This window comes from Anolis sagrei, chromosome 2 (assembly GCF_037176765.1).
Source record: "Anolis sagrei isolate rAnoSag1 chromosome 2, rAnoSag1.mat, whole genome shotgun sequence".
NCBI lineage: Eukaryota > Metazoa > Chordata > Lepidosauria > Squamata > Dactyloidae > Anolis > Anolis sagrei.
In genome coordinates, this window is record NC_090022.1 from 26,747,561 (window position 1) to 26,773,638 (window position 26,078).

The window sequence follows — 26,078 nt, forward strand, 5'->3', positions numbered from 1 at the left end:
TTGTCACTCATCCTTCAGGTTTTAAAAACGGGAAATGCTGTAACTTGATGTATTTTTCATAAGCAGGAGCTCAGGTTGCCATAGCAATCTCTAGCTTACAAAAAGCTTTTAGAAGTGCCTAGGAACTTTAATGGAATTGGTGCAAAATCGTTGCACTTTAGGCACACTTCTCTGGAGGGCCATGACTCCGGTTTCATATAATAATAGCACGCTCCTTGATGTCTGAGGAAACCGCAGTTGTAAATTCAAAGTATTTCATTCTCTAGTGCTAGTCAGTGAATTCATTCCTGTGTTAGTATGCTCTAGTCTGTGGAGGCAAGGTGACAAACAGAAGATGCATTGTGTGAAGTGTTGTGTGATTGATATTATTATTTACACTGCAGTGGCATCTGTGTCAAAAAATGGGACTTGCTTTGTCTCGATCTGCAATCTTCCCTTTCTGGGAACAAATTTAACATGTTTTCTTTTGCTTTCAAGTCCAGTCCAACTTACAGCGAACTTATTTTTCCAATAGGATGTATGTTTATGTTGTGATAGAATCTGCCTCAAGTGTTCCTTTCTGAAATTAAATGGTGAGAGCAGCACTTAGATAATAAAATTGTTCTTCTATAAAGGTCCTAAAGGCACCAGGTCCATCTGATCTTGGAGCTCTGGTTGGCACTTGAATGGTGGACTATCAAGAATTCCAGGTTTTATACAATATCAAATGTTGTAGGCCATGGAGGGCCACACTTAAGTTTCATTGAGGACCACATCAGTCTCACGGTTGCCTCCAAAAAGCCATTGAATCCATGGATGGCGCTACTTAGTTTTTACTCGATTTGATTATCTGCCATTTGGACTGGGGATAGTGGGTACTGAACCCAACAGCACTTGTGGCTCTGGGATTAGGAAAGATTCAAGGACATTTTAAAGGTGAACATCATGCCCACAAGTCTGTATCTAAATTCAAGCCCCACTATCCTGACTAAACAGAGCAAACTATCACAACTCAATCAGCTCTAGTCATGATGTCTAATGTTGAGGAATACAGGACTTGTAGTCCAATACCTGGGGGAGGGGCACATAATTGGCATGGTGGGATATTCAGCCCATGGGCCTTGAGTTTGGCACATGTTGTAGGCAATATTTAAGAGGGACTGCCCAGTGGATCCCGACTAATCTTCGTTCTAAGCTATTTTCCCAATTGAAGTGTTATCATTGTAACTGTCGTTTCCACATGGTTTTGCTTTGGGTGCCCTCAGGTCTCAGTTTGGAAGCATGCATGTCTTCGTTGATGGTGTCATCCATCTTTTTTTTGGCTGCCCACATGGTTGTCATCCTGCAGTCTCCAAATGCAGTGCTATTTGTTCTACTGATGTTGGTTCTTTTCTCATGACATGGCCGTACCACCATAGTTTTTCTTCCTGCATTTTCTTGCTGATCACTTTTATTTCTAGTACTTGATGGATGTCATCAATTGGCACAGGGTCAAGAAGTGTCAGGCCAAGTGTCCATCTCGGCATTTTCATTTCCATTGTGTTCATGCTTGTTCATGTTTCTTTCTTGCTGGCCAGCGCTCTGCCCCGTAGGGAGTTACTGGGTGAACAACTGTAGTGTAGATCTTAGCCTTGAAATGTTCAGGCATTTTTGAGTCACACAGAATTCCAGTAGTTTGCCGCCATTTCAACCAGGTTGAATTTATTTGTGACTGTATGTCTGACATTGTGTCGCCATCTATGAAGAACAGTGGCCATAGGCATTTAAATTGAGTGGCCTTCTTTAGTGCTTGTCCATTAATTTTAATTATTTTCCAGTTTGAAGGCCACATTCCAGATACTCTGTTTTTGTTATGTTCAGTTGAAGTCCATTTTCACTGAGTCTAACACTCTATGTCAGCAGCTATTATTGGAGGGCTGCATGTTTTTGGTGGCCGGGTGCTGTGTCATCTGCATATGGGAATGTCCAGGGATGCATGGTTTGCAAATCTGCTGTAGCAGTGTCCATGCAGAGTATAAATAGTAATGGTGAAAGTGTTTACCTTTAAAAAAACCCCTATGAAATGCAAGGGGTGGCCATAAGTAGACAGAGGACTTGGAAGGCAGATACGTATACAAGCTAACTTTTAGGAGAAGAGATTGTAGATTTCTTTTGGAGTAACCTTCTCTCCTTGCTTTTTGGAGGGGAGACACTACCTGAAAGAGTGGTCAGGATTAAGTGGGAAAACAAAGAATTAACAGATATGAGGGTAGCCTTCTGCATATAAATTATATAAGGATTTAGTAGAACGTAGGGATATAGAGTTTTGGCAAAGTTTGTATGTGAATAGATGGTTACAGGGATTCTCCGAGACTGTAGCAGTATAGCTTGTGTGCCAGAAAGCTTTGTGTTAGCAAGCCAAGACTGTTTCTGTGCAGTGGGGAAGTGTCTATTTCAAGAGAGCTTGGCACTGAGTTGAGGCTTTGAGCCAGAAGCAGTGTCTGGGCAATATTTGCCTGAGCTGAGCTTGTTGGGGATGACTCCAAGTTTATTTGGGAGTGCTTCATATCCCAGTTACTTATTCAGAAGTACAGCCTGTTTAAAAGGAACTGAATTCAACTTGAACCTCATTAAGGAAATGAGGAGAGGGTGCAGGCAAGCCTTCTGATCTAAGTTACAGAATAAGGTTGAAACGAGCAAGTCCTAATTGGCATCCCTTAGGAATATGCTGCATCGCCCCATCTATCACTGCCTCCTACCTTTTTGCCTTTAGATAGTTATCTTCTCCAAGCCACTCTTTCAACTTCTCTACCTTATTTTCCCTGTTCTACTTTCCTCTTTTTGCTCTTCTAATTTTGCATTTTCCATTAAGAAACTATTACCCGAGAAGAGATTTGAAGACACTTGGGTTCTGTCATATAAGCTAGGTTTGGGCGATGATATTTCCGTTAATTAAGCAGAGGGCAGAAGGAGCCTTGGGCTCATGCCTTATCCCTTCTCAACAATCAAACCCGGAAGTTTTCATTTCTTTTTATTGTCGAAGGCTTTCATGGCTGGAATCACAGGGTTGTTGTAGGTTTTTCAGGCTGTATGGCCATGTTGTAGAAGCATTCTCTACTGACATTTCGCCTGCATCTATGACAGGCATCTTCAGAGGTTGTGAGGTCTTTTTTCAGTTGTTTATTTCATCCAGTCAGCTATGATTATCAAATTTAAAACCAGGTAGGGTATTTATCCAACCTCAAATCCTTGAATAAAAATTGGCCTTGTATTGTCGAAGGCTTTCATGGCCAGAATCACTGGGTTGTTGCAGGTTTTTTTGGGCTATATGGCCATGGTCTAGAGGCATTCTCTCCTGACGTTTCGCCTGCATCTATGGCAAGCATCCTCAGAGGTAGTGAGGTCACTACCTCTGAGGATGCTTGCCATAGATGCAGGCGAAACGTCAGGAGAGAATGCCTCTAGACCATGGCCATATAGCCCGAAAAAACCTACAACAACCCAAAATTGGCCTTGCTTTGAACCTGGAAACCATTGTTTACCAGTTTAGATGAAACAGGAAATTATAGATACTAAAATAATTTCTGACTTTTCATGAAGAACTGTAAATGATGTTTGGGATTAAGGGTAGAGTCCCTGGGGAGAAAAGGCTCATTGTTAATGTATTGTATGGCTGCCTAAATGTACCTTAATTATACTAATTAAGTTCATATGATTTCTAATTCTATTCCTCCTACCTGTTTTCTCTCTACTCTGATTAAATACCTATCATGGGATGAAAAGATAGGTACATACTCATAGTACGTATGTCATTTTGGGGCAATATGGTCAGGCATGTCATAAATGTCAATGTCAGGTATTCTGCATTGAAATAGATTATCTAAATTAATTTCGTTATAGTTTGAAGCATGATTGTGAATTAGAGGAAACTTTTGCCATGTTGTGTTGTCGAAGGCTTTCATGGCCGGAATCGCTGGGTTGTTGTAGGTTTTTTCGGGCTATATGGCCATGCCTCTAGACCATGGCCATATAGTCCGAAAAAAACCTACAACAACCCTTTTGCCATGTTGATGGATGATCTAATCTAGAACAGGGCAGGGCAGGTGCTTCCCTATTACTTATCTCTGGAACACATTTTGTGGGTTTTAGCCTTCTCTGAGGGTCAAATCTAGGACCCAGTGGTGAGGACTCCTCATCTCTTGACTGCTGGCCTATAGTGTATGTCAGGTTTCCAACCTCTAACACTTGCCCACTCTTGAGTAGACTTCAGTGGTTGCATGTGAGGACTGATTGTTTACTCCAGTACTTTAGTTCGTTAATTGAAGACAGCCAGTTTTATCCACGGGCAATAATCATCATCATCTTTATTTGTACCCTGCCACCATCTCCCGGAAGGGACTCGGGTTGACTAACAAAGTACTCAAGGTGCCACACATAAAATAAAATTACATACCATCAAAACAATACACAATTTGACTGAATACAACATGAACTTCATCGATTATTGGGTTTCTTCAAACACGAACTAAAGTGCCAAATAACAATGGTTGACATCATCACATGACCACGGTACATTACTCCAGGTCAAAGGCCCGTGTAAATAGCCATATTCTTAGGCTCGGCTTGAATGGAAAGTTTGGAGAATTGGGACTAATCTAATCTTGCTGCGTTTTATAAATTTTAAACTTTTATTATGTGATGTTATGTGCGTTTGTTGCGGTTGTGATTGCAATTTTATGTTATTGTTTTTATGCTTATGTATTGCCTAGTTTATGTGTGGCACTCTGGAGTGCTTTTGTGAGTCGCCTTAAGTTCCTTCAGAGAGATGGTAGTGGGGTATAAATAAAGATGATGATGATTATTCTCTAGTCTAAAGCATCCCTTGTTACAAAAGAAAGGTCCATACTTCTGTGGCTGTAGCTAGGAATCCCTGTAGGTAAAGGTTTTCTCCTGACATTGAGTCCAGTCATGTCTGACTCTGGGGGTTGTGCTCATATCCATTTCTAAGCTGAAGAGGCAGTGTTGTCCATAGACACTTCCAAGGTCATGTGGCCAGTACGCTTCATGGATTGCTGTTACTGTCCTGCCGGAGTGGTACCTATTGATCTACTTACATCTGCATGTTTTTGAATTGCTAGGTTGATAGAAGCTGGGGCTAACAGTGGGAGCTCATGCCACTCCCCTGATTTGAACCGGTGATCTTTCAGTTAGTAAGTTCAGCAGTTCAGCTGTTTAACCCATTTCACCACCAGGGGCTCCTAGGAATCCCTGTTCTTATTCTCAGAAACTAAGGTGGCCATGTATATATAAGTCAAAAAGAGAACATAGGCTAACATATTTTTTCATATACAAATTTAAATATGTAAATTCAAAGGCAGGAAATTGGCCTGGATGGCCCCTGTGGTCTCTTCCAACTCTATGAAAATTGAAATTTTATTTTATTTTATTTGAAATACACTACATCTTGTCCTAGTTAGAAAAGAACATAGTCAGATGAGCTACCCAGTTTGTTGTTCGTGTTCTAATTAATGGCAACCTCAAGGTCCTATTCTTTCTGGTGGATTCTTCTTTTTAAGCCAGACTGGACAGTACTTCAGGTAGAGGACAGCTGAAAACAGAGTAAAGAGGGGGAATCTTTGGATTCTCAGATCTTTTGAGTGAACTCTTAGAAGTCTCAGTCAGCCTGACCTAGAAGTAAGGAGTTATTGAAGTTTTACTCCCAAGTATATGGAGGACCAAGGGTCCTCCACCTTTGAAAGAGAGGCCTGTTTTTAGAACAGCTCCTCACTTAACCTCCTGCTTCTTGAACTGTGAGTCCCTACCACAAATGGGATTTTCTTAGTTCAGTGTTGGGGGATCACAAAATTTTGGCAACAATGAAAAGTTTCTGAATGCCACCTATTGACATAAACATTAGCAACAGCGGGCAGTGTTTACAGTAGACTCTGCAGGAGATGTTTAAGCTGTACTTCACAAAAAAGAAAATCAGGCTTTGTAGCAAACCTTGCAAATGTTGATTTTTTTATCAGTAACTGTTTGATTTTCATACATGTTTTATACATCCACATTTTTAAAAAAATAGGAGTTCCTAACTTGGCCTATTTATCAGAAATATAAACTGAGTTTCAACTCTGTTGTGCTTGGATGATGATATTCACTACTTGAATACCAAGCTAGCTGTTCACCCTGAGTTTTGATCTTATACTTTTCCATAGAGTTGATTGTAGTTTATTTTGCTTTTTCAAATGAGATAGAGCAAGCTGTTGACGCTTGAATCAACATTGCTGTTTTAGACTTTGTTTGCCAGGCATGCATGTCAGTATGTATTTAGAAGATGGGGCTTGAGACAGTGATTTCTTTAGCTGGTAAATTTTGTAGGAGATTTTTTAGGCTTCCAAATGGGCCATCAGACTTTGTAGAAAAAACAAGTGTTTTTAATGCTGTAATGAACAAACATAAAAGCCCTGGACTGAGGCCATGCAAACATTTAGACCAGACCTCTGGATTCCCATGTGTCAGTGTTCTTAATTACAGCTATAATCAAAATGTTTGGAATATTCTCATCATGTGAGGCAAAGGTTTTCTTCTTGAAAGAATTGGCTGCATTGTTTTCTATTGCAGTATGAAGTCTATAGGGCTTCTAGAAATATGCAAGTAGTGGAGCATAGAATATGGCCTTTCATCCTGAATTTGGAATCTACTACAGGATGCAAAAAGTATCTGCATTCCATCATTATTTCTTCTTTGATTACAAGAAAGATTTCTAAAATAAAAACATTAGAAATGGCTTGTGGTAGATGCTTCAAACCTGAGGGGAAGCTTGGTTGAGAGTTCCAATAAGGTAGAAGGGGCTCATAAATCCATAGATATGCATCAATATTTGCATTTGGGTGGGATCTGTATACACACTGTTTAAGAAAAATAAAATCAGTGCCTACAGGCTTGTATATAAATTTTTCTGGAGGTTTTATTACATAGTTTTAAATCCCAGGAGTGCCTGATCTTATTGAACCCCCGAGATTTTTAGAATTCCCTTTGTGGCATCTCATTACCCCCTGTAAATAACTTGTCTGTTTCTGGAGCTACCTGATTATCTAGTTGTTTTGGGGGTATTGATAAATGATGAAAGCTTTTTAAACTATTTGCAGCGGTGCTGTTATGAATAGTTAGATATTACTTCCATGCTGAGGTTCAGATTGTATCATTTTAATGGATATATTCTTGGAAGTTCTGAAATCACTGATAATTTTAGGCAATCTGCATAGTAGAGAACAGGATAAGACAGGGAAGGCAAACCAATACCCCTTAAGTGCTTTGAATATTACTAGCAGAGCTATACTGGCTAAGGTATATGTGCCTTGTAATCCAAAATACCTGAGTGATACCAGGTTGTAAATTCCAATTTTACTTCTGCTATTTATTTATTTGTTGTGTCAGAAGTGACTTGAGAGCACAGTTATTATGTATTAAAAAAAACAATCAAAGTTAAATACTTAGCATTATACTAGATTTTCTTTGACCAGAAGCTGGCCACTTGGAGTACCTCTGGTGTCGCTGTGAGAAGGTCCTCTATTGTGCATGTGGCAGGGCTCAGGTTGCATAATAGTAGGTGGTCTGTGGTTTGCTCTTCTCCACATTCTCATGTCATGAACTCCACTTTGTGGCCCCATATCTTAAAGTTGGGTCTGCATCTTGTGGTGCCAGAGCACAGTCTGTTTAGCACTCTCCAAGTTGCCCAATGTTCTGTGTGCCCAGGAGGGAGTTTCTCATCTGGTATAGAACAGGGTCTGGCTACATTCAGCCATATCAAACCTTACATTCCTAAACTTCCTTTTCTTTGCTATGCTTTGCTAGTCATATCAGACCTAGTCCATTCTAGTTGAGTGAGTTCTGCTCAAAAATATGACTCCGGGAGAAGTGTAGCATTGCAGAAATTGATGGAGGTGGAGCTTGGAGACCTCTCAGCTGTGAAGCATATTGAGTGGTCTTTCACCAGTCAGATTTTCCAGCTTAATCTAAACCAATTACAAGGGCCCATTATGAGCATAGAATTTCTGATAGGAAGATAGTTTCTTCTGTTATTTCTTTGGACTTCATCTCTCAGAGGTTCCCAACCAGCATGACCAGTGCCATGGTGACTGAGATGTTTTGGGAGCTGTCATCCAAAGATGAAACTATTCTGAGGTCTGGTCATGTTAGAGAAAGAGAAGGAGCTATAATAAATAGGTCTAAGGTTTGTCTCTTTGTTTCTAAGATTTGAGCCAACAATGCCATGCGGCAGCTAAAAAAGCCCATGGGATTTTGGCTTGCATGAATAGGAGTATAGTGTCTTGATCCAGGGAAGTCATGCTACTTCCCTATTCTGCCTTGGTCAGACCACACCTGGAATACTGTGTCCAATTCTGGGCACAGCAATTGAAAGGAGATGTTGACAAGCTGGAATGTGCCCAGAGGAGGGTGACTCAAATGATCAAAGTAAAAGAAGTTTCAACATTTGCCCTTTTACTCCAAGTTGTCAAAAAAAAAATTCTTAAAATTCCTGTTTCATATATCAAGGCTGGGCAAAGTGTGGCTCTCCAAGACTGTTTTTGTTGCTCTTGAACCTTCCACATTCCCAGATTATTGTATTTTGACAAAACAAAGTGAGAGCTATCTCTCTGGACACATGCAGGAGCACCAGTTCACTTTTTAGAAAATCTTTGGGAAATCCTTGGTTTCTGGAGGTCTTGGAAGCAGTGCAACTTTTGTCTTACCCTGTCATATAAAAAAATAAAACTTTGAAATAAATAATATGATCTATGCCACAAAAAAAATTTCAGCAAAAAAAGGGTTGAGGAACATCCTTCACAGCCATTAGGTTCACAAAGTTGATCCTTTCCTTGGTGAAGCGCATTCTCCGCTTTTCAACCTCATAGGCTGCCAGCCTCAAAGCAAAATGACAGGAACTGCCTGGCTACTGCAGAGTAACTGTGCCTTGGATGTATGCCCAGATGGGAATTTACAGGCAGTTGTAATATCTGGACAATGCCTACTGAGTCATTGATACAACTTCCAAGTAAGAAATGGCTTTGTCTCCAGCAGATATGAAAGTACTGTCCAGGTTGGCAAGCTGCAAGACCTCATCCATCGCAGCAAAATGGCCAGGTGCAGGGGACGGTTTGTCTGTCCTGTCATCCTCTACAAGGGAAAGGTAAAGCTCTTGCTATGTACCTTGGGATTTTTCGTGGCTTGCTTTCTTCCTTGATTGGATATTTCTCTGGTTCTCTTGGAATAACTACCAAGTGACTTCAGTCCAAAAAAGGAGGAGTAAAGTCATTGGGCTTTGTGTCTTGACTTTCAAGTAGCATCTGAAGCCATTGTATAAATGCACACTCTTCTGTAAAGGGTGGCTGGTCCAGTGGGAGAAATTTGCTGTCGCATAACATGCAGGCTCATTTTGGCTTTGCTGTAGGAGTTGAGCAAAATATGTGAATTGAAGCGCATCCTGCAGGGAGCAGTCTAATCCTCTTCATTAAGGATTTGGGGAAAGAAGGTTCAAAGAGCATGTTAATGAAACACACAGTTGATATTAGTTAAAAAGGAATGGCAAATAGTGATGTAAAGTGGGAATGAGTTTTGGGAATCAATGAAACCTGACCTGTGAGCAGTGCAAATATCTATCTGCAGGCCACAGTTCAAAACTATTCAGAGAAGGGCCTTGAAAGAAGAACAGGTTCCATAGTTTCCTTGTGCTATGATGGTCATTCTTTGTATCTCTGCAGCATATTTGCCGATCAGCCACCCTGGCTGGCTGGGGGGAACTTTATGGGCGCACAGGATACAACTACATTTTCTCAGGTAAGAGGAGGCAAGGGAGGGAAGAGCCAGTCCGGGGAGTAGTGGCAACATTTTACTTGGATAATAGTAGCTGAAGGGGAAGAAGGATCATTGGGAGTAGGTGCCCACAGCAGACTTGAACTTGGGTGTTGTTTTCAAGATGGTGGCCAAGCTGTCATGCCCTCAAAAGGCAATCCCAGGGAAATTCTACTGGAAGCAGAATGCATGGAGTAGACTGTCTTAATCATATAAAAGAATGCATTTTCTGTTTATGAAGTTACACTTGGGCCACACATTGCCATTGGCAACAGGTACAAGTTGAGTATCCCTTAACCTGAAATTTGGAATACTCCAAAATTGTCCACATGGATGGCTGAAAGAATGACATATTGGCTTTCTGGTGATTCAGCATACACAATTTTTGTCTCATGGGCACATTTATTACAAATAATATATATATATATATAAAACATTGCAACTATGTGTACTATATATAGAACACACCGTATATACTCAAGTGTAAGCCGACCCGAATATAAGCCAAGGCACCTAATTTTACCACAAAAATCCTGGGCAAATGTATTGACTCGAGTATAAGCCGAGGGTGGGAAATGCAGCAGTTACTGGTAAATTTCAAAATAAAAATATATACCAATAAAATAACATTAAATGAGGCATTAGTAGGTTCAATGTTTTTGAATATTACATAAAACTGTAATTTAAGATAAGACTGTTCAACTCTGATTAAACAATTTTTCTAACCTTCAGTTTAAATGTGCTTACATATCCTTCCAATAATAATAGAGTAAAATAATAAATCTAATAATAGAGTAAAATAATGTAAATATAATAACAATAATAAGAGTGAAATAATAATAATAATAATAATAGAGTAAAATAATAAATGTAATAATAATGTATTGTCGAAGGCTTTCATGGCCGGAATCACTCAGTTCTTGTGGGTTTTTTCGGGCTCTGAGGAAGCCTGCCATAGATGCAGACGAAACGTCAGGAGAAATGCCTCTAGAACATGGCCATATAGCCCGAAAAAACCCACAAGAACTGAGTAATAATAATGTTAATAATAATAACAGAATAAAACACTAAATAACCTTAACTTGAGTATAAGCTGAGGAGGGCTTTTTGAGCCTTAAAAAAGGACTGAAAACCCCGGCGTATACTCAAGTATATACGGTAAATAAATTTCATGTTTAGACTTGGATCAATTTCCAGGATATTTCATTATGTATTTTGTATGCAAATAGAAATATTTAATAATCCTAAAGAATCAAAAATATTTCTGGTCCAATATTGGAATGCTCAATTTGTAGCAGTTTATGGGTCAAATACCATTAGTAGTATCCTTCTAGTTAGTTTTTCAAAGAAATAGCATCTGAAACAAGGAGGCTACATTAATGTGGAGCAGATTTTGTTGATCTCCTAATATTTGTGAGACAGCATTCCTCATCAGCTATAACCACATTGTTAATAAGAATAAATAGGAGCCTCTAGTGGCACAATGGGTTAAGCTGTTGTGCCAGCAAGACTGCTGACCGAAAGGTCAGCGGTTCAAATCCGGGGAGCAGGGTGAGCTCCTGTCTGTCAGCTCCAGCTTCTCATGTGAGGACATGATAGAAGCCTCCCACAGGATGGTAAAAGATCTGGACGTCCTCTGGGCAACGTCCTTGCAGACAGCCAATTATCTCATACCAGAAGCGACTTACAGTTTCTCAAGTTGCTCCTTACACAAACACAAAAAAAGATAATTAAAGTTGGGGATTGTATTTGAATACCATTTGAGGGGCCACAAGTTTCTGCTACATCTCTTTCACCAGCTTGTACTCCTGAACACATGAGAAGTCTGGAGCTCTCATGTATAAGAAAGCTACTAACTAGTATTTGTGGAACTTACCTGATGCAAACCAGTTGCCATAAAGTCCATGGTTGCTAACATTCTCTCCCCATATGTTTATCCCTTTTCTGTAGGGGGCTCAGATGATGCCTGGGCAGATACAGAGGACATGTCAGAAGAGGACTCTGCCTTTAGGTCTGTTTTTTCACATCTAGGAGGCTTGACAAAAGTGTTATCTTTCTTTAGAACAGTGCTGGGTATCATTTGATCATACTTGTTGCTCCAAAAATCCCAACACATTTTTTGGGTAGAAAATTAAAACTTCTGCTTCTGGAAAGTTTTAAGAGCAGCTGCTCAGGTCTAGAACAAGATAGTTATAATCCATATGTATTAATGTGCTCTCCTTCCCTAAAAAAAACTGGAGGTGAACTTCATAAATTTGAGGAGAAAGGGAAAAACCTTGCAAGTTGGGAGGACATGAAGCCTGTGACAGATCCCTGAGATGGAAAATAATCCCCATGGCATTCTGTAATTATCTAATCCTGCTTTAGAGGATCTTTTCATGGTTGGCAAGGTAGGATGCAATTTATGAGGTGCCTTTTTTGCCAGCCTTGAGTTCCGGTTCCAGCAATCATAAAAGTTGCACTTCTGCACTTCTTTTATTTGTGAGTGCTGAAGATTTAGGAATCTCTGTTAGCCGCCTTATAGGTGACACATGGGGCCAAATTTCTTTACATTTCTTTCAACCAAGACAGTACTGAGTAAAGAAGATTCAAATGGAGTGGCTGTGTGGTAGAGGCAGGAGGAAGGCATGTGTTAAAGATGGATTGAACATGTGGGTGTTAATTATTCTGTCTATAGGTTGGTGTTGTTTTAATTGGAGGAATCTATAACCTTCTCTTCTACATGAGACTCAGTCAAATGAACAGGACATTCTCATTTATCATGTCTTTGTGTGTGACCACTATTAAAGTAATTGGCTGCTGCATGAGGTTAGGGCTTTGCTTTGGCAGGTAAACTCTTCCCGTACCTTTGATTCACTTTTGATGTGCCGTACAATTTCCTTTCTTGGGCATAACCTAATCGTCATGTCTCACTTTTCAGAAATGCAGATTCTCAGCTGTTTGACAAGGTCCGAGGTCATGACATCAAACTCTTACGCTATTTGTCTGTTGCGTATATCTGTGACTTGATGGTAGAAAACAAGAAAGTGAAGTTTGGCTTGAAGTAAGTAATAATAATGCGAATAATAACTTTATTTTTATACCCTGCCTTTGTCTCCCCGGAGGGACTCGGGGTGACTTACATGGGGACGAGCCCGAAACAAACATGGTTAAAATATGACACACTAAAATATAAAAACAACAGCATAAAACAGAATAAAACAACAACATTATAACAGAATATAAGAGCAACCATCAAACCAAGAACCCATGAACCTACAATAATAAACAATTTCTGGGCATGGGTGGGTAAAGTACAGATGTATGTGGGTTGTATGTGTTCCACTTGACTGCAGTCATGTTCCATGCTAACAGTTCTTATGAGAATCACTATGGAGTGGTGGTTACAGCATCCTATCACCTACCTGATGTCCTCCAAAAGTGTTGTGACTTTAGTACTCATTACAGCTATGGGATCTGTAGTCCTAATTCATCTGGCTCACACCTAGTTGGTGAACACCTGGCTAAAGTGTGAAATATTTATTTATTGTGTCAGAATTGAGGGTACAGTTGTAATGTATTTAAAAACACAAACAAACACCAGAGGCCACTTGGAGTACCTGGTGTTGCTATAAGAAGGTCCTTCATTGTGCATGTGGCATGGCCCTGACTACATTGTAAGAGGTGGCCTGTGGTTTGCTGTTCTCCACACATGCATGTCATGGACTCCACTTTGTAGCCCCATTTCTTAAGGTTGGCTTTGCATCTCGTGGTGCCAGAGTGCAGTCTGTTCAGCACCTTCCAAGTTGCCCAGTCTTCTGTGTGACCAGGAGGGAGTATCTCATCTGGTATCAGCCATGGATTGAGGTGCAGTGTTTTAGCCTGCCACTTTTGGACTCTTGCTTGCTGAGGTGTTCCTGCGAGTATTTCTGTAGATCTTAGAAAGCTATTTCTTGATTTAAGGCGGATAATATCCGAACAGGGGATGGGCAAGAGATGTCTCTGCCTTGATTCTTTCATAATAATAATATCATTATCAACAACAACAACTTTATTTTTATACCCTGCCTTGGGGTGGCTTACAAAGGAACAAGCCCGAAAAACACAGCTTAAAACTTAGCACAATAAAATCAAATCAAAATAAAATCAGCGAAAGAAGGTAAAATTGACACATGACAATAACAGAACATTATTGGACCAAGTGGATCATTCCACAAAAGTGCAGAATGATGATGGTGATTATTATTTATACCTTGCCATTTCTCTCTAAAAAAGAGACTCAATTACATTAAAATACAATGCATTTTAAAACCTAGAAATATATTAACATTATAGACCATTGGTGGCACCCAAACCAAATCCTTTTTCCCATAAAGCACACTATGTGACTTTCGGAAAGTTACCTACCTTATGAAGTAGAAACTGGATTCCTTTTTGCCACATTCAACAAATCTTAAGGGGTAGGTCATTCCTAAGGTTGGTTCTTACCTTCCTCAGTTCTGCTTTCTGGCGTGTTGCAGCTCCTTTTGAAGAATTGTATAGAAAGGCTACATTTGATCAAGTTCCTCTTTTTGCTTTCTACCTGAGTTTGGGTTATTTCATCATGGAGCAAAATGAACTGTGGCAGCAGAGAACTTAGTGTGGAACTGCCTTCCTTGTGATGTGAGATCAGCCTCCTTCCTCCTGGCATTCAGAAAACAAGTAAAATCCTGGCTTTGGAACCAGGCGTTCGGAGACTAGCTACAATGCAATAGACAGCTGGGAATTAATGTGACTGTAACTGGAATGTCTCATGGATTCTGATTACAGACTATGTGGTTGTTTTAATTGCTGTTTTAAATCCTGTTTTAATTGTATTTATATGTTATTGTTTTATGTTTAAGGATGTAATGTTTAATGTAATTATAATCTGTTATGTTTATGTTTCGATGTAGCATCAAATTGTGCCAAGTTGTAGGCCACTCTGAGTCCCCTTTAGGGTGAGGTAGGGGAGGATAGAAATACGGCAAATAAATAATTAAACGTTGCACATGGTGCCAAACAACGTGATAGAATTCTTAGTTGTGTCTCTTCAAACCACAAGCCACCTTGAATCCCGTTGTTATTTATAACAAAAGCTATTGTTCTTCTTTTCTTTTTTTTTAGTATGTTCTGCTTGTGGGAAAGTGGAACATCTAAGAAAAGATTGTACTAAAACTCTGTTTTAATGTTGACTTTTGCATGCTTCAGTTATAGTTTAACCATTTCAGTTTGTATGCTGCCTTGAGTCCCAGTCTTGGGAGAAAGGCAGGATATAAATGAAATTGTTAATTATCATCATTCATTTGCCTCTTGTAATTTTTTGAGAGGAAGTGTAGTGTAGTACTTTGACTGTTGAGCAAAGACAACTGGATGACCAGATTTCAAAACCCACTGGGTGCCCTTGGGCAATTCACACTTTCTCAGCCTCAGAGGAAGCCAGTAACAAGTTTCATCAGAACTTATCCTTACATGAGAACCCCATAATAGCTTCACCTCAGGCTGCCACAATGCAGAAAGAATTTATATCACACAGCAACATCAATTGTTATTCTACATTCTGAGAAGATGATTTATGCGAATTGAGAAATGCATTAAATATAAAATTTCCTACCTACTGCAAAATGATGGCTTACTTGACTTTAATACTGCGGCATATGCACATTGTTTAGTTAGGAAAGGCTTTTTTTAGAGAGCGCAGGAAATATCCCACCTAGTAATTATTTTCAGTTTCAGATGGCTGACTTCATCAGTAAAAGGGAGATCCTTAGATTATGGCATTCTGTATCCAGCAGGGCACAGCTTCTTATTAAAAAGGCACTACTGGACTTGATTAGACAATAAGAGCAATGGGTAATTTAGCAAGATGCTGCTTGTGCTTTTAAGAAGGAATTCATGCTTAGGATTGTGGCACACCCAGTCTTTTAGTTAAGATGGGTAGGGAACATTTGGCCCCTCAAGTGGAAGGCCTAAAGTTACCTGTCTGTTAAAAGATCTTGAATGTGGAACCATGCTCTAAACCAGTGGTTCCCAACCTGTGGTCTGTGGACCACCAGTGGTCCACATGAACTAAAATATAGTCCGTGGCCTCGCCATTACTACAACCATTGCAATGAGAGCAATTGGTCTTGCGAAACCCCCTTATAGTGCCAAGGCTTATTAAATATGGTTTTCTGTGGGTGAGCAGATGGCAACTACTGGATGGCATATGTTCGGTATCAGAAACTAGAGCTGATGTGGTCTATCCAAAGAAGTTTTCTGAATCAGCACCTGAAATAACAAAATCAAATCTAATCAAAAACTGATTCGTAACACTTTAGGTACTAATGTTGGAAAGTGGTCAAAGTCCCTGGTCAAAGTGGTCCCGGGTCAGGTAGTCCTTGGTCAAAAAAAGGTTGGGAACCACTGCTCTAAACTTTGAACTTTGATGGATGGACTGTTGGGAATGAAATAGGAGAGAAAATTGAACCATGTGAGATTGGGCTGCCTTTGACATCCAGGACCAAAGGCATAATGCGTTTCTCTTCTCTTCCTCAGTGTAACATCTTCCGAGAAGGTGGATAAAGCCCAGCGCTATGCCGACTTTACTCTTCTTTCCATCCCATACCCAGGTATGGAGGGAATCTTTGGAGAGGAAAGGATGCTGATATTGCAGTTGGGAATGTTGAGTAGGGGTGAATGGAGCAGCTTTGGTTGGCTTTTGCCCTGACAGCACAGGGCACCTTTCAAGATCCTTTTTTATCCTCTTGGTTTGAAGGAAATAATCAAGCTTGGCGCCAAAATTCACTTGTGCTTATGGATGGATTGGAACAATTCTATGGGTTTGCTAAGGAAAGGTGCTTACTTAGCCTTAAGACAAAGCACAATCAACTTCAAATGGGCTAGTGAAAGCAGTATTCCTTCTTGGCAGGCAAACTTATTTCCATCCAATATGTTTTGAGCATAACATGTTCTTTGCCCTCCCCCATTGAAGAGTGAGAGGAAAGGAAGCACTAGCAAGGAGATTGCTTCCCACTCCCTGCCCAAGAGAATCCTTCGCTCCAACAGCCTCCTGCCTTAGGGACTGGAGAGCAGAAGGCTTTCGCTGTCCCCCCACAGACTTGGGGCCTTTGGGAAGTTCTCCCATGCCCCCAAGGAATAGCATTGTACCAAGGGAGAGACCAACCTGATCCATCCATCAGCCAGCAAAGAAGCAGAATGCAAGCAGCTCACTTCCCTTTCTGTGTCATTAAGGATACACAGGGACGGGCTTTAGCACAGCCAGACATCTTACCAATCAAGAGGTTGGCAGTTCGAAGCCTGGGTCGGGCTGAGCACCTGACCTTCAGCCCAGCTTACTGTCCACCTAAGAAGTTTGAAAACAGCTGTGAGTTCAGAAAATTGGGCACCACTTAAGCAGGGAGGTATTTTATGACACCATAAAAGAAATACCAGAGAGAAAAATTGCTGGTGATCAAAGGAAGGAGGAAGTCTGTGGTCAAGGCTCTTCCTCATAGAGCAGGATGCCGAAATGTCAACATAATACCCCTATCTGTTGTCTGTTCTGTCTGTTTAACAACATTGAATGTTTGCTGTGTATGTGTTCTGTTATCCGCCCTTCGGGGTGAGAAGGGCGGAATATAAATGCTTTAAATAATAATAATAATAATAATAATAATATTACTATTATTATTATTGAAGGATAGAAGAGCTGACTGGTCCTTATCCAAAGGTCTAAAGAATACTGAGGAGTATTCAAAACAGTATTCTAAAAAAACCTACTAAGGCAATTATTGTCATTATTATTATTATTATTATTATTTGTATCTTGCATTTTCTCTCTTAAAAAGACTCCAAGCGTCTCACAATAAAACCTATCAACAAAATTAAAACTGAAAAAGTACAAATATTAAAATGGAATTAAATATGAACAACAGTATAAGAAGAATAGTATAGCTAGAATTACATTTCAGTGCCTGCTTACAGAACACCACCATGTTTGAAGAACCCTTTTCATCCATCTCCTTTATGTTTTCTCCTTTGAAGTTTGTAAGCCTGCTAACGTTGTCCATTTTGGTCTTTTAATTCATGTGAACTAATTTGGGAGGTTGTCTTAAAAGAGGGATCAAATAAGAACAAAATATAAACACACTCTTTGAAAGTGCTCTTTTAAAAGATAAGACTTACTCAGAGGATGTGCAACAACCGACAGTAGACCCCCCCCCCCCCCTTGGCTTGAGACTTATGCCCTTTTCTTTCATAGCCAAAAATGCATCATAAGTGGATGACGCTGGAAAAATTGATGTTGTATGCTGTGTGACTGCACCTGCCTCATGCATCTTGGGGCTTGGCTTGGCTTCTTACCTGCCATGCTAGAGTTCCTCCTCTTCCGCCTTCTTCTCTTTCTAAATGTTGCCTAGCATTTCCAAAACACTTCCAGAGGAGCCAAGTACTGTGCAGAAAACTTTGTCCAGCAGGTGTTGACCTAGAAAGTCCATAAAGTCTTCAAACATTATGGGATGTTCCTTTAGAGGAGTTAAATGGGGGTGAAATGAGCGCATAAGCGCTCAACATCTTCTAATGGATGGGAACCCACAGTGGGAATGTTCTAATTAAAGTTGCATCAAGCCACGGATGAATGTTCACTTTCAGAACATTACTTTGAAATAGTGAAATGGTTGGAGAGGTAGAGGTTTTAAAAAAAATTGTGCAGGCCTTCTCCCTAATCTGAAACAGTTGAAGCAGTGCTGATGAGAATCCACTTTAAACTGAAATTGCACCATGATGTAAACATATGTGCTGAAATGACCCAATCCTGTGCTTCCTAGTTGGGCATTTCTATGACTTTGGGATCCATGGTGTAGCTCTTCACGTTCTAGTTTATGCGAAAGTGAGGACCGGTCTCTCCCTCCAAAGAGGCCATTTAAAAAGAATTCTTAGCTTATCACACTTTTAAATACTTGTGGTTCTCTTTCCAGAGACCTTTTCTTATAGTTCTATAGGAACCATGTGACTTTGCAGGCATAAATTAATTCTTCAGTAGAATGCAACAGTGTGGAAACAGTTGCTTTAAATCAGCGTTTCTCAACTTGGAGTTCAGGACCCCTGGGGTGGGGGGTCACGAGGGCTGTCAGAGGGGTCACCAAAGGCCATCAGAAAATGCAGTATTTTTCTGTTGATTATGGAAATTCTGTGTGGAAAGTTTGGCCCAATTCTATCATTGTTGGGGTTCAGGTTGCTCTTGGATTGTTTGTGAATTTTAAATCCCAGCAACCACAAATCCTAAATGTCAAGGTCTTATTTTACTCAAACCTCACCAGTGTTCACATTTGGGCATATTTGGGCAACCCTGCCACGTTTGGTCCAGATCCATCATACTTTGACTCCACAGTGCTCTCTGGGTGTTAGTGAACTCAAGGTCGATGCCCACCAAATGCTCCCAGTATTTCCTCTTGGTTGTGGGAGTTCTGGGTGCCAAGTTTGGTTCAATTCCATCGTTGGTGGAGTTCAGAATGCTCTTTGCTTGTAGATGAACTATAAATCCCAGCAACTACAACTCCCAAATGACAAAATCAATCCCCCCAACCCACCAGTTTTCAAATTTGGGGCGTATCGAGTATTTGTTCCAAAATTTGGTCCAGTGAATGAAAATACATCCTGCACATCAGATATTTACATGACGATTCATAACAGTAGCAACATTACTGTTATGAAATAGCAACGAAAATAATGTTATGGTTGCGGATCACCACAATATGAGGAACTGTGTTAAGGGCTCACGGCATTAGGAAGGTTGAGAACCACTGCTTTAAAACAAGGGTGTCCTCCAAATAGTCTAGGCAGAATGTCTGAATTCCAGAATGTCTGAAGGATGTAAATGCCTAGGCCAGATTTAAACATGGGTGAGGCCAGTGATATGGGAGCAGCTCACTTGTTTTCTTTTCTGCTTCTTGTCTAAATCAGCATCATATAGACTTGTGGGCTGCCACTGATATGCCATATTCTTGCCAAGCAACTTCTTCCTTTTCTGTTCCAGCTTGGGGATAAGTGCTGGTGGCTTGCAGAGATGCGTGCCGGTCTTTGAATGTACTCTTGGGTAGACATGAGGACACAGGCCCTTAAGCACTCAGCTGGTTTGTGCTTTTGGCGACGCGCCTTTTCTGTTGCCAGGCAAGAGCTGCTCATCGTTGCTTGCTTGCTCTTCAAGCTCTTTTGATGCCTTGCTGCCAGAGGGTGCTGTTGCTGCAAAGCAGAATGGCTGCTACTCTTAACTCCTAATGACAACCCAGCTCTGCCTGTAACATGCCTTCATATTCTCTCTGTGTGTTTCTATCTATCTAATCCTATGGAGAAACTGTGAGCTGTTTCTGCTTAAAATGGGTGGTTGGGTGAATTTTCAGTTTTGGTTAATCTCCACCTTTAGGCTTATTTGCTCATTTCTCGCTTTCCTTTCTTTTCGCACAGGCTGTGAATTCTTCAAGGAGTACAAAGAGCGGGATTACACCGCAGAAGGGCTTGTTTTTAATTGGAAACAGGTATGGGGCAGGCTATGCTGCAAATATGTTTTATTTAAAATAGTTCTTTACTAGCTGTTGCGTTTTGCTGAAGGCCAAAAGGCCCTTTTGAATACATCGTAGGAGCAGGTATTTAGTGATGTATCTTGCCAGCGAAATCTCTTTATGAACAACCTTTGTGCCATCCTGTATATTTTTAAAAAAATAAACCTTCAGTTGTCTAATTTAGTATCTAAATGGAGACCACCAGGTATAATACCAAGGATCTATGTGTAGATCTAGAAATGAATCTTGCCTGAAATCCCAAAGAACTACTGTGCTTAGTAAGAAATGACATTAATCATATAGATGGAACAATGATCTGTCTCAATAGAAGACAGTTTCTTAGGGTTCTTTTCCAGAAACTGGTCCATTTGCTTCCAGATTTTACATTTCTGATTGTTGACCAAGGTGATTGAGACTTCTGGGAGGTGAAGTTCAGAACCCCTGGATGTTCAGAGTTTGGGAACTACTGCCCTAGTTCAGCCAACTGTTTTCCATGCCAGGGCTCAACTGTGAGACATTTTAACAGGTGCAACACTGGAAACAACATATTAACAACATATAGGGTTCCTGCTAACAGTGTCAGAATTTTGTCAGACTATCTAATTCAATTTCCCTTCTCTGCATCCTGATTAACTTTCTTCGGCCACTGAGCAGGCTCAGTGTTGTTGCCCTGCCACATGCGTGACACCATTTTATCCAAAATGAAGAGCTGATTAGCTCAGATATAGTTCAGCCAAAAGGTATTCAATCCACTGGTTTAAAGTTTATCTAAAAAATGAGAGTTCTATGGAAAATACTATTTCAAAAATACATTCCAAGGTAAAAGAAACAAAAGTAATTCCAAGGTATATGTAATAGGTCAAAACGAAAGTACATCCAAAATACAGGATTCAAAAGTCATTCCCAAGTATATTCTACAGTCGTAGTATTCTTTGATGCATCAATAAACAAAGTTCAGCACTGAGAATAAAGCCAGAGTCCCCAGAAGTTAAACAAAGAACTGTATCCAAACAAGAGTCCCCGAGCATGAACAGCGATACATGACATGAAACAAAGGCAAGAATCTCCTACCACGGAGCTCAAGGAAAAGGTGACTTTTCCCTGAAATTACAACGTTGTACTCACACAGAGCAGCCGAAGAAGATAGCTTAAGAATCCTATTTTTTCCCTATGGAGACATCTGTCTAACACCTGGAATCCCTCTGTTTATTTTTCAAATGCTGAGAAAACTGTAATTGCCTCTTCTTGGCACTATCTTGTCACAATTGAAGATGCTGAGTTTTATGCAACAACCTGGTGTCTTCCACCTCCCTCACATTTCTCTCATGGTCAGGAATAGTCTCTGGGAGAGTCTCATGTGAAACATCCTCATTAAGACCAGATCTGTCTATAAGGCAATTCCCATCATCCAGGGAAGAACTACTTTCTTCCCGAGGCACTACAGAAGTAGTGGGCTCCAATTCAGGAGCACAAGGCTCCACCAAAGGGTCCTCCTCCTTCTCCTCCTCAGACCAGGCCTCAACACTCAGCTCTCCATTTGGCTCTACATGATTCCCACACCATGTTTAATCATTACGCTATTTTTAGGTTTACTTGATGACACTTCCCTCCTTTTGTTTCTCTGGTGTTTTTTTTTTACAATGTAAAAATGACACTTCAAAACCGAATTGTCTTGAAATAGTCAAAGGACGAGTTTAACACTTGCTACTGAGTGTTTAAGAACTAAGAGAGCTGTTTTTCTAGTCCAGCATTTAGTTCCCATAGTGACTTGCCAGGTGCACATGGACAGTCCACAGACAGGGCATAAGAACCATAGCCCTTTTCCCCACAGCAGATGATATTCAGAGGCATGTTGCTTTTGATCTTCTTGGTCTCTTATGGGCATCGTGTCTTTTAGTCACTGATAGCTTTATATCTTTCATTAAATTGTCTAATCCCTTTTTGTAACAACCATTAAATTGTCAGCCATCATTCTTCCTTTGTGAGAACAAATTGCCTAATCAAGCCAAGTGCTGCAATGAAGATGTTCTCCCTTTTATCTGTCCAGAAGCTTCTGCCATTCAGCCTCTGTGTATAACCTTGGAAGAAGAATTTTCAATTGAAAAACATACCCATTAAAAACAATCACAGTACATCACAGTATTAAAACCCCATTTCTTATAAACATCCCATTTCTATAAACATTTTTTTTACCTACTGATGGGAGGGCAGGAAGAAGGGAGGGAGCCAGTTCAGCTTCTCTACCAAGAAAGTTGTAGTGCCTGCAAGCAGCCACAGGGAAAGCTCTTTCATGCAATCCCAGCAGTTATGTTTTTTATGGAAGTGGGATAGAGAGAGAAAGACTTCATCGGTGTATATAAAAGCTTATAGTCCTTCAGATAACCTAGACCAAAGCTTGAAACCCTGCCTCCTTTGTTACAAGTAAACCTGGCTTGTTTCAATGACTGGCTCATATTGTCGCACGATCAATACCTGTGCACAGACTAACATTTGCCACCACAACAGGTCAAGAAATATAGAATCATAGAGTTGGAAGAGGCCTCATGGGCCATCTAGTCCAACCTCCTGTCAAGAAGCAGGAAAATCGCATTCAAAGCACCCCCGACAGATGGCCATCCAGACTGCCTGAAAGCCTCCAAAGAAGGAGCCTCCACCACAATCCGGGGCAGAGAGTTCCACTGCTGCGCAGCTCTCGAGGCAGGAAGTTGATCCTAATGTTCAGGTGGAATCTCCTTTCCTGTAGTTTAAAGCCATTGTTCCGCATCCTAGTCTTCAGGGCAGCAGAAAACAAACTTAATCAGAGTTTGACTGTCTTATCTTAAATTACAGTTTTATGTAAATATTCAAAAACATTTAACCTACTGATGCTTCAATTAATGTTTTGGTATCTATTTTTATTTTGAAATTTACCAGTAGCTGCTGCATTTCCCACCCTCTGCTTATACTCAAGTCAACACGTTTGCCCAGGTTTTTTTGTGGTGAAATTAGGTGCCTCGGCTTATATTCAGGTTGGCTTATACTTAAGTATATACGGTAAATCTCAAATATGTTACTAGATTCCTTTCTTCTTTCTTCCAATCCCATCATCTTTTTCCTGTTTCAGTTTGTATGAAGTTTTAAATGCAGGTGCAAAATAGTCTAATAATTTCAAATACATTTGAAGCTTTCCTTTTTTGCCAACAAGTTATGACTGATTTTAAGTATTTGTTTTCAGGATTATGTAGATGCTCCATTAAGCATCCCGGTCTCTCTCACACGGCCATTAAACATAGACTGGAGCGAGTATCAGGTAAGATGAGCACTTGATATCATCATTTAGTTTCTCCTTTTGTTGTTGGCTAAGCTGGTTCAAAAGATTATAGGCGCTGTAATAAAAAGAAGGGAACGTTTCCATGCTCCACACATGAGACACGAATGGTATAGCTCTCCCCATGTTCCACCAGCAGCTGATACTCAGTTGTTATATAGGAGCACTGTTTTACGTAATTGGGAGGCAGGATCATGGAGGCATATTGCATCAATTTGTAATTGACTTTTCTAAAAGCAACATATATTCAAAGCACCTTACAATGCTTAAAGCATTTTCACATCCATCATTAAAGTGTAATGACCCCTTAGTGCTATAAAACATAAAATATAGGGGCAGAAGATGTAAAGTCATCAGAAAGCAGCCAAGCTTTAACAAACCCTTTGAAATATGTAGGGTGTCTATTTTTCTAAATTGAGCTTAAGATGCTCTGCATATGGAAACAGGATGTAAAGTCAGAAAAAGTGGTACTTAGGGAGAAGAATGCAATTCAGTGGCACAGCACCTGTATTGCTTGTAGAAAGTCACCTCTTCAGTCTCTAACGTCTTTACATACTATGCAGATGTTCTTCCCTGAAACTGGAGAGACAAGCCCAGACAGGCTATACATAAGCCAACAGTCTTGTAGCTACCTATAGACTGGGATGCATTTGCCATGCTAAGAAAGGGATTCTGGGAGCTATAGCCTAAAAGTTACTTCCTCAATCTACAGGATTAAAGAACAGCTAATCTTTCCAAAGTATTATGACTTCCTTCTGCATAGCAATCTGGAAAGAAGGCCTTGAGAATTTTCAGAAAATTCTGTAAACTTTTCTTTTTGTGACTGTTCTGAAATTGACTAAAACATAATGGTGTTTCATACTACTTGGTGATCTTTCACTTTTCATCCATTGTGTTATTCTACATTTCCTTACTTTTGAATCCCATGCAGCAGGAAATGCTATACTTTTCCCAGGCTTCTCTACTTCTCTTCCTTACATGAACAGTCTTTCCAGCTGTCCTTAAAGATCTTTGTTTTTGCCCAACCCCTTTCCTTTAAAAAACATTTTCCTCTTCTTTACCTTCTCCAGACTCCACAAACTATGAATTTGGAAACTTAGCTGGGAGGTTGGGCTCCTTTGTTATACTACCTGTTGCTCAGAATCACAACCTTTTGCCCCTTCTTGAGGGAAATGGGGCCCAGAAAGAATACAAAAGCTAGGTAGCTGCTGTGCTTAGAGGATTTTGTCCTTGTCCATGAGCTATACTGGGCCCATAACTTTGTTGGGAGAGTGGCCTTATTAACAAAAGACCCCCCTCATAAATGTACAGCTGAGTAATTGACAAGGAAAAAACATGGATATGGCTCACAAATGGAACTTTGAAAAAGGAGATGGAGGGCCTGATTCTTGCAGCCCAAGAACAAGTAATTAGAACAAAAGTCGACGACAGATCCCAAGTGAAGACACTGCAAGGAAGCAGATGAACAATAGAGCATATCCTCAGCTGCTGCAAGAAGATTGCACAAACAGACTACAAGCAGAGGCATAATACCATTGTTCAGATGATCCATTGGAACTTATGCCACAAATACCATCTGCCTGTGACAAAGAACTGGTGGGATCACAAGCCTGAAAACTTACAGAAAATGAACACTCTGGGACTTCCGAATTCAGACTGACAAAGAGTTTTGGAACACAATACTCCTGACCTCACGATTGTGTTAAAAAACCAAATATGGATCATCAATGTTGCAATCCCAGGCGACAGCAGGAGTGAAGAGAAACAACTGGAAAAGCCAACACGATATGAGAATTTAAAGATTGAACTGTCAAGACTCTGGCACAAGCCAGTAAAGGTGGTCCCAGTGGTGATCAGCACACTGGGGGCAGTGCCTAAAGACCCTGGCATGCAGTTAAACACAATCGAAGCTGACAAAATTACCATCTGTCAGCTGCAAAAGGCCACCCTATTAGGATCTGCATACATTATTCACCAATGCATCCCATGGTCTTAGACATTTGGGAAGTGTCCTACGTGTGATCCAATACAACAGTCAGCATAGTGATCTTGCTTGCTGTGTACTAATCTTGTTGTGTTTCTAATAATAATAACAATAATAATAATATGTTATTTCTTACCTGCCTTTCCGCATGGCTCAAGACGGGTTACAACACCACTAAAAACATACAGTCATCTAAAAACATTCTACAAAATACACATATTAAAACACATTTCTACAAAATACATGTTAAAATACACTGAACAGAGATTAAACATGACACAAGATTACAATTTGTGATTAAAACTGGCTGGGTTCTTCTTTAACTTTTTCAAAAAGCATGCTGTGACATGCAACAACTGAGGATGGTATCTCCTTATGCAGCACTGAAAATCGACGTTACTGATGACAAAGCATTGGCCTGTAGTGTTATGCTGGTGCCCTG

The 26,078-nt window shown here is 40.3% G+C and overlaps 1 protein-coding gene across 4 annotated transcripts in view; it reads left to right on the top strand.

Moving 5' to 3' along the window:
• Positions 1 to 26,078, top strand: part of MTMR14 (myotubularin related protein 14) — a 108,581-nt gene that overhangs the window by 11,216 nt on the left and 71,287 nt on the right. For 2 of the 4 annotated variants that reach the window (XM_060766540.2, XM_060766543.2), the window contains exons 3-9: positions 9,037 to 9,148; positions 9,720 to 9,795; positions 11,761 to 11,821; positions 12,731 to 12,853; positions 16,345 to 16,418; positions 20,251 to 20,321; positions 23,560 to 23,634. In XM_060766540.2, coding sequence (XP_060622523.2) covers positions 9,037 to 9,148; positions 9,720 to 9,795; positions 11,761 to 11,821; positions 12,731 to 12,853; positions 16,345 to 16,418; positions 20,251 to 20,321; positions 23,560 to 23,634 — 592 coding nt within the window. The remainder of the gene's footprint in view (positions 1 to 9,036; positions 9,149 to 9,719; positions 9,796 to 11,760; positions 11,822 to 12,730; positions 12,854 to 16,344; positions 16,419 to 20,250; positions 20,322 to 23,559; positions 23,635 to 26,078) is intronic. The other 2 variants (XM_060766541.2, XM_060766544.2) reach the window with 1 other exon arrangement.